Genomic DNA, 9384 nt, shown 5'->3' with positions numbered 1-9384 from the left:
AGCGAGGACGAATGGGATGACGACGAGGAGGACGAGGAGGAGGACGAAGAGGCCAAGAAGCAGGCCGAGGAAGAGGCCGAGGAAAAGGAGGAGGAGCAGCAGGAGGAGGACGACGAAGAGGCTGAGGACACTGACGAGGAGGAGGACTCAACTTCCTCCGACGAGGAGGTGATGAGCTGGAAGCGTCGCCGCCGCGACGATGAGGTGGGGCCATGTAGGAAGAAGAAGTAGTTTAAGTTTGTTTTAAAGTTTTTATATGTAATTTTTATGTTTATTCGAATTATATTCGAAATATATATAATCTATCTATGTTGCACCACTTGAGAGTTCAAAGCTTTCGTTCGACGAGGGTATTGCCGTAGATCGGGAAGACGAGGGTATTGCCGTACAAACCCAGGCCATTGGCGCCGACAAGTTGGGGCCACACGCGCTTTCGTTTCGTCCGGACTCCCCGAGCGCTCCCCGGGGGGCCGGGGATGGCGTGGGATCGCCGGATGAATTTACCCAAATCCGGACGAAAACGAGGAACCGGGGGCGCGACTGGACCGAATTACGCCGTCCGGATGGAAAAAACGCTCGCCGGGGGCCTGTTCGGGGGACGAGTGGAGATGCTCTAATAGGTACATGTATGTATGTACGAAACCATACGATTTGTAGTGTGTTTCCAGAAAAAAGAAAGACAAAACGCGTCTATTGCGACGGCGTTTGCGGCCAGCTCCGACTCTGGGGCGCGTGCTCCGCACCTCTACCATGACGCCACTTGCCACTTTCCTATGTGTCTGCTCGGGCCACCGATTGACAACAATTTCTCGCTCACCCCCCTGTCACACTCACAAATCACTTTCCCAGCACCCGCCTCGTCTCTCCCCCTCGTCCGGGTGTTCCACCCAGATTCACACGCCCCGCCCCGCCACTTCCAACTCCTTTTCCGCGGCAAAGCCAGCGATCGCCGGCCGGCCGGCCAGCAGCCGGCGCCGGCGCAGCGATGGACGCCGCCGACCTCTCCATCATCCACCACATCGGCCTCGTGCTGCTCGCGCTCTGGGCCGCCGCCTCCCTCGGCTGCTGCCACTCCGTCCTCTTCATCCTCGCCTTCCTCTACCTATACATGGCAAGTACTGCATACTACACACTACCTCTCCCATCTCCCGGTAGATATTCGATTTCATTCCCCGCAAGGCTGCAGCAGCTGCCTACGCTCGACTTTGCCCTCTGCCTCTGAAATTCCTGCTGCTACCTCTTTCCCCACTCCGCCTTTTACCTCGAATTCGCCCGATGTAGCTGGCGCTGGCAGAGCTGGAGCAGCCGCATGGTTCCCGCTGCGCTCCCTGATTCTATCTGCTACGCTTGACTTGATTTTCTCTACTTGAAATATTATTTTAATCTGGTCTGGTTCAGCGAAGCTGTTCTGACGAAAATTGACTTGGTATAGGATGCTATGATTGGGGTTTGGGCATGGCACTGATAATCCCCCTCTCACTGAACGTATCTCCCTGAACCCATTAGCTATGTCTGTTTCGTTGCTTGCACATTTCCTGGGGATGCCGTGCTGAAGCCCAACTTCTGCAATAGAATTGCTTTCTTATATGCAATTTGATGGTTCTGCTATGATTGTAGGCACAATGTGACTTTGACTTTTTGTTTATTAAATACCCTTTTACTGACATAGTATTAAGCATGCTACCTGAAACCGTGGAGCTTCTGTTGGCTTCAAGTGAAACACAGCCACATAATTCGTAATTCACGGAAGATATGTATTTCGCCCAAGCGAAGTTTAACAACTAACCCGTCACTCTGTCACTGTATCGAGGCTACAACAAGATGATGTAGTGAGCTAGTGGACTTATCCTAATCAATACTATCAGTCAATAGTTGCTTTGATTCTCTCTTTACTGCGCCCATTTCATGTTCCTATTTTACCACTCCTTTCATTTGAAACGTCTTCTATATAATACTACCTCTGTCCATAGAAGGATGTCGCAAGTTTGTCGAAGTTTAGATGTATCTAGACACTTTTTAGTGTATAGATACATCCAAATTTTGACAAATCCCCGACATCTTCTTATGGACGGAGGGAATATGATTTTTTTGCTACTAAAATCTAGCTTGAAAAAGCACTATCGTTAACTTTCTAGATAACAACTTACATGCTTGCATAAACATTTCTAGATATCAGATAATCAGAACCAAATGAAATTACATGGATCTCTGGTTCCAAAACTAAAATAAAAATTATGCTTATTTCTATTGCAGGTAAATGCCCGCTGTGCAATGAGAATGCAGAAGAGAATACAGCATGGGGAAATGAAATCTGCCTACCAACGAAGAGTGCGTACCTTTTTTGTAATCCTGATTGCTGTTTGTATCAAATCTTGCAAGGATAAACCTGATCGAGTGGGCTGGCGCGATATTGTTGATTTGTGGTCACACTAAGCTCGTATTGTTTTCTGTATCAGATGCTTTCTGACGGAGAGTCTGTGCGATGGTTAAATCACGCAATCAAAAAGATGTGGCCTATTTGTATGGAGAAGATTGTTTCACAACTTCTAAAGCCCATCATACCGTGGTTCTTGGATAAGTTCAAACCTTGGACAGTTGTATGGTTTATATCTTTCTGTATTGCCTTTTCTAGTTCATCATTTTCTATTGCATCGCTTGTAACTTGAACTCCTACAACTCTTGCTTTCTTTTTCATATAGTTAGCTTCTAATTTCACTTTTACTAGTTATTGCTCAGTAGCTCAATTGATGTAGTTGTTGTGCAGAGTAAAGCAAGTGTCCTGGAGCTTTACATGGGTAGGGATGCACCATTGTTTACCTCGATGAGAGTTCTACCTGAGTCATCAGATGATGACCATTTGGTGGGTATTACTATCTTTTGATCTGAATGTTTCGTATTTCTGCCATGGGTTATACATTAGTAATGACCTGTATACCATCTGATTGATTGACTCAGGTTCTGGAGCTAGGCATGAACTTCCTATCTGCTGAAGATATGAGTGTTGTGCTTGCGATGCAGCTGCATAAGGGGGTGGGATTTGGAATGACCGCAAACATGCATTTGACTAGGATGCATGTCGAGGGAAAGGCAAGTCACCTTGTTAGTTTCGTCATTCTGTCATTAGCTAAGTGGACTGGTAAATTGGTTCTGCAGATATTATGGGGAGAAAGTGTACAAGACTAAACAAATGCACATATAGCAGAATTCTTATGATAAAATAGAGACATTGGCTAAAACTTTATATTATGGTAACACAGCATTGTTATTGTGCCTCTTGCTCAAAATTAGTTAAGGCTCTCTGTTATCCTTACTCAAAATAGTGACAATGTATAGACTCACTTCATTCAGTGTATGAAAGGAATGAGCATTTCTTACCTTAGTGGAGGCAACAGGTAACACTGTTTGGTGAACGGAGACAAACATTAATGTTGCTTCTTTAGATCCGTTGCTAATATTCTTCTATATATCCTGGCTGTACAAGGGCCTACATGTATTCTTTTTCTTTTAGAAACAAAAACAAAGTGTACTGAAATATTTGTAAAAGATACATAAAATCCTTCTTGATGTAACATAAGCGAAAGACAGTGTTCAGTTTAAACTTCAGTAAATCACCATTCACTAGAGTCTAGATATACCAGGCAGTTTGTCCCCATTCATATGGCCTTACCTTATTCTGAGCTTAATTGTATGTTCATTATGCAGGTTTTACTTGGTGTGAAGTTTGTACGGAGTTGGCCATTTCTTGGCCGTATAAGACTATGCTTTGTGGAGCCTCCTTATTTTCAAATGACTGTAAAACCACTCGTTGGTCATGGACTTGATGTCACTGAATTTCCTGGAATTTCAGGATGGCTGGTTAGCTTCTAGCGTGTTGTACTTCTCCTTTTTAAAACCTTTTAGTATTTGACCATGCTTCTTAAGTGATCACTTGGCCTCATGTATTTTTTTTGTCCAGGATAAGTTGATGGATACTGCATTTGGGCAGACATTGGTTGAGGTTAGATCACAACTATATTGTCTTCTGTTCTTCTCCAATTACTGTCTTGGGTTTACCTTTTATTATGATATTTTCTTTGTTGGAGTAACTTTTCTTCTTCCAGCCCAATATGCTTGTTATCGATATGGAGAAGTTTATATCTACTCCTTCTGGTAAGAAGCAACCTTTCTTTTCTGTTTGTGCATCAGAAAACCTACTTTCTTCCTGCTGGTTTCAAAAATCTGTAACTATAGTTTCAAAAATTTGTTGCACTGAATGCTAGTATCAAGCAGTTCTGACAGAGTGGAGTCAATATGAATAACCTCTTTAGGTCATTTTATTTATCTGAGTGTTCTGCCAAAACTAATATGATCATACTTCAGTACTTCTTTTCATTCCTTTTGGAAAGTTCTGCTTTGACTAACATCTCTGAGAAGAATGATTCTTCTCATTTTTATGCAGTTTGTGATGATAAATCTTAAATCCTGTTCCTTCTATTTATCTACTTTCTTTCCACTTATTTCTTACACTCTGCAGAAAATAATTGGTTCGACATTGAGGAGAGGCCTCCTGTTGCGTATGTGAAACTTGAGATTTTGGAAGGAATTGACATGAAACCAGCTGATATAAATGGTGAGAATTACCAGCAGGCTGTGGCTGTGGCAATGTTTGCATTTCTCATCCTTTGTTTGATGCATTTTTCACTCATCTTTTGTTTAACGCATTTTTTATGTTCTATTATATAGGGCTCTCAGACCCTTATGTGAAAGGTCGTCTTGGCCCTTGTAAATTCCAAACACAAATACAGAAGAAAACATTAACCCCTAAATGGTTTGAGGAGTTCAAGATACCCATTACGTCATGGGAGGCATTAAATGAGCTTGTTATGGAAGTTTGTGACAAGGACCACCTTTATGATGACTCGCTTGGGTATGTTCTTTTCTCTGACCTCATATTTGTTAAATGACGCTTTGATCCGGAAATCTGTATGATAACTGTGTCTTGCGTTTGAGTAATGAATCGAATAGCAAATCCTCAGATTTTCCTGACATTATATTTTCAATGAAAATGGTGTCGCGATTAACTTGTGGTTTGTAAAAGATGACAAATGTGGCATTTGTTTTATCTCGGCTTGAATGTTAGCACTTCTTGATGTTTCTTACTTAACAGATATACTTCCCCTTAACTGAGAAACAAAAAATTGCTGATTCCAACTTGTTTACAGAGAATGTACCGTAGACATAAATGAGCTGAGAGGTGGACAAAGACATGACAAATGGATATCACTGAAGAATGTCAAGAAAGGAAGGATCCACGTGGCGATAACAGTTGAAGATATATCAGAGGTTGGTGATAACGTTCCCAACATTTTTGCCATATTTTTTCAAGTCCTTGTTGGTGTCACTTGACTAAGGTAGCACGTCAGTGATTATTAGCACTATATACTCTTCACCGGGACATTATTTAGTAAATTATTGATGAGCTAGTTTAACTCGAGCCTTCTTTTTGTAATGGAAATGTGTGCATAGGTTGAAACTGTAGAATTTCATGCCTGAACTGTATGCCAAATTTTTTTGAAGGAGAAGGATGCAACAACAGGTTTGGAAGAATCAACAACGAATGCTGATGCCAAGCTGCCAGTTTCAACCCCTATTTATAGCAAGTCGGATGCTGCTAAACTGCCTGAAGAAAACGAAATCGTATTGGATGAAGTGGAGCACATCGACATCGATGGACAAGAACAAACTGGAGGGGTATATGTACATCGCCCTGGCACTGGAGTGCCCAAGACATGGGAATCCCGTAAAGGCCGAGCACGTGCTCCAGACACTGAGATCCAGCAGGAGGTTGACTTATCAAAGGAAGAACCTCCTACCCCAAAGAGCAGTGGACGTGGCGGTATGTTCAGTTTTCTCCGGAGGAGCTCGAAGAAGGAGAGCTTCCGTGGCCTTGATACTAGCACCCCTACAAGTCCAGGCCCTCAGGGTGCAACAGAGGTTGATCCGAACCTCCCTCGAACCCCGCGTCCCAACCTGAGGGAGCTTGGTGAGAAGCGGACGTCGATAAAGATTGTCGTCGGCGAAGGTGCAAACAAAGGAGACGCAGAAAGCTTGACTGAAGATATAGCAAAGGTGGTGGAGAAAAACGTGGGCGAGCCAGGCAGATCACTGACAAGCACGTTGAGCAGGAAGATCTCCATGAAGAGACAGGAGGACAAGATGTCGGATATACCAGGGCAGGCTGAAGCTCGTGGACCTGAGCTGGTGGCGAATGAAGGGCCTGTCACAATCGAGGGTAAGCCCATGGATGGCCGCCCGAAAACAGAAGACAATGTACAGGATATTGCAGTGGAAGCAGAAACTTCATAAATCACATTGGATGAAAGAAGCAAGGTCAGCAATTGTTATTGTTTCTGCTGCTGGCGGTAGTAGTAGATTTGCTATGCGTGTCTCGCATTGCTTGTTGTCCATAGGTGTGAAAAAAAAAGAATAATGAATTTAGAGGTGGTTGTAAAATGGGACAGAGCAGTGGGCTGTGCTATGCATCATATGGGTGATCATGTTGTAAGATTTTTTTTTTTGACAGAAAAGTTGTAAAGATATACAGTACCCAACAATCTGTATGTACACATACGCCAGTATGTAAAAGATAAATCATTGTTTGTTTGTGCAGCTTTCTCAAATACTATGGTGGAAAAGTTCTACGAAGTATGTTTTTCTGATGGAAATTTGAAAAAAAGAAGTAAATCTCTTACATGTAAAGCTTCTAGCTCAAGCTTTACCTTGCAAAACAAAAGGACGAGACTCCCTTTGGCCCAAAAAGACGCATAAGCTGAAAAGCCCGGCCTGTTTCACCCAGTAAACTGAGAGCACTTTCACCAGCCCGTCGCGACCCTCGCACAGGCCGTCGTCCGCCTCAGCTCCTCCTCACTCCGCCACCAGAGTCGCCGTCCGGTGTTCTCCGGCGACTCGCCCCCGTGCAGGAAGCTCGCAGTCGCAGACTCGCTGCGGCGGAGAGCAGCAGGAACGAGATGAGGGCTGTGGTGCAGCGCGTCCTCTCTGCCAGCGTCGAGGTGATTCTTTCCTCTTCAACTCGCCACATCTACTGTATCCTGCACGGAATTACTGGAGGAGATGGGCGCTGATTGGTCTTTGCGGGGGGTCGCAGGTGGAAGGCCGTGTGGTGTCGGCGATCGGCCCGGGCGTCCTCGTCCTCGTCGGCGTCCACGAGTCTGACACCGACTCTGACGCCGATTACATGTATGAACTCACCTCTCCCTCTAACTTATGATGCGTTGTAGTGATTGGTTATCGTATTGGTAGACTGCGAATGATTATGTTGCATAATGGATGGGAAATGACAATTGTTAGCGGACCAATAAATAGTGCTAGTAACATGTCAAAAATTCTGCTTATATTATGTGCATTTGAAGTACCAAAAATTTCACTTGCCATCTTTGCTTTTCTGATATTTTGCACCATCTATTCTATGAGAATTTGTTTATACTGAGAATTTCAGTAAATATATCTTGCTGCCACGCTGTCAGTTTCCATGCTAACACTTCCCTTCTGTAGCTGCCGGAAGGTCCTGAATATGAGGCTGTTTCCTAACGAGAAGACTGAAAAATCATGGGATCAGAGCGTAAGTCTAGGAGTCATCTATCTATCATAGCAATTCAGCTTCGGGGGAGGATCATTCAGATGTGGATTATCGCCAGAATTTCGTATTTGTTGTAAACAGTTTCCTCAATTTGTGCAGGTTGTGCAGCGCAACTTCGAAGTTTTATTAGGTAATAGGTTTACAGCTTGCTATCTCTAGTTCTGAGTCTATAACGGCATAAGATTTAGTAATTCATTATTTTGTTAATTATTCTTTTCTAAGCTGTTATCCTGTTCAGTGAGTCAATTTACCTTATATGGAATCCTGAAGGGTAACAAGCCAGATTTTCATGTGGCTATGCCACCTGCGAAAGCAAAACCATTCTACGCTTCTTTGGTTGAGAAGTTCCAGAACTCGTACAAAGCTGATTTGGTGAAAGGTAAATGTGATATTGCTTCTTCTATTATGTCATGCATTTACAAAATTGGCCCTCTTGAATGCTTGATCATCGAGTTCATGTTCTTATACAAAACCTGTACCTCTATGCCTGTATTGAGATTTTGCACATTGTAAATGACCCGTGGATACTTTCCAATGTTTCTCATTGTTCCTGCACTGACAGTTCCCATATAAAGTACATAGTCAGTTTGCAACCAGTTATGTTGTAGTAATAAGTTGGTAACTTTTTGTTAATACTTCCCTTATGCCTTGCCATGAGTATATATGTTTTTGGAATGTACTCTCTCCGATCCATAATAATTGTCAGGAAGTACTAAGTTCCCGACACTTATTATGGAGGGAGTATTATTTTTCAGACATTACAATCTTCATGCCGCCTCTATTGTTCTTGCAGTCAGTTCCATGTACATGTGAATGGTTTCTGAACTTGTTTCTAAAGTTGTCCTCTAACTCTTGACAGATGGCATTTTTGGAGCAATGATGAAGGTGCCTCCGAGTAATTTGCATGTCAACTGACTTTACACTTTCCAGAATATGTGTTAATTTGAAACTTCTGCAGGTTTCTTTAGTAAATGATGGCCCTGTAACAATGCAAGTTGACTCACCATCATTGCAGACCTCTGCCCAGTCAAGGTGATTCTCCTATGTTAAATTAATTAATTGTGTGCATACCATGCTAGATAGAATATCATGCTTGTGTGAATTTAACTGATCTATGTATCTTTCTTCATCTTGATTAGTAATGGTGATGCTGGTGTGTGTTAGAGATGGTGAAGCAGCAGTGCCTAGTGAGACTCGTTAAATATGGGTGGCCTTTCCTACAGTCTGGCTTTCTCTTCGCCCGAGTTGGTTCTGACGAACATTCAAATTATATTGCTTCAGTACAGAATTTCGAGTTGCTTTTTGAGTATGGAGCAGAAGCAAATCTCTTCATGTCCTGTTCCTATTAGAAGTTTCAAATATGACTTGTTTCTCCATCACTTTTGAGCACTTCAAAATATTGGATACAGTTGTTCTGTTGTGTAACAACCCAAAAATTTCAAAACAAACAAATTGAATTTCCCTAGTTCCAAATTTTTGGAACCAACAAAAACTTTTATTAAAATAAGATTGATACATTTAGATCTTGTTTAAATCTTGTGTTTTGCCATGATGAGTGTTATTATGCTTATGTGCTAAACCCTAAAACCCCGAAGTGATCAAGTGAAGATCACCAACCCAATAAAACAAAGGAGAAAGAAATCAAATAAGAAAAACCTTAAACCCTAATCTTCTCCAAAAATCATTTGGAGCTATTTTGAGAAACCCAAAATAAAATAAAAGACATATGGGGGCATATAACCCCAATA

The 9384-nt window shown here is 42.5% G+C and overlaps 2 protein-coding genes across 2 annotated transcripts; both read left to right on the top strand.

Moving 5' to 3' along the window:
• The first annotated feature begins 841 nt into the window (after positions 1–841).
• LOC127342161 (C2 domain-containing protein At1g53590) lies at positions 842–6648 on the top strand. The gene is made up of 12 exons (XM_051368106.2): positions 842–1111; positions 2254–2328; positions 2457–2597; positions 2765–2860; positions 2956–3087; positions 3703–3855; positions 3956–3997; positions 4101–4149; positions 4514–4609; positions 4723–4906; positions 5202–5322; positions 5557–6648. Exons 1-12 carry the CDS (start codon positions 986–988, stop codon positions 6343–6345), a joined length of 2004 nt encoding a protein of 667 aa, XP_051224066.1. The 5' UTR covers positions 842–985; the 3' UTR covers positions 6346–6648.
• Positions 6649–6833: 185 nt separating this feature from the next.
• Positions 6834–9012, top strand: LOC127342163 (uncharacterized). Its single transcript, XM_051368107.2, has 8 exons — positions 6834–7049; positions 7145–7236; positions 7552–7618; positions 7736–7766; positions 7875–8015; positions 8496–8521; positions 8595–8668; positions 8776–9012. The coding sequence occupies exons 1-8, from the start codon at positions 7008–7010 to the stop codon at positions 8798–8800; spliced, it is 498 nt and encodes a 165-aa protein (XP_051224067.1). The 5' UTR covers positions 6834–7007; the 3' UTR covers positions 8801–9012.
• Positions 9013–9384: the final 372 nt, after the last annotated feature.

The sequence above is a fragment of the Lolium perenne genome, chromosome 3 (genome assembly GCF_019359855.2).
Source record: "Lolium perenne isolate Kyuss_39 chromosome 3, Kyuss_2.0, whole genome shotgun sequence".
NCBI lineage: Eukaryota > Viridiplantae > Streptophyta > Magnoliopsida > Poales > Poaceae > Lolium > Lolium perenne.
Note: the sequence above shows the minus strand (reverse complement) of the source record. Positions and strands in the feature narration are given on the sequence as shown.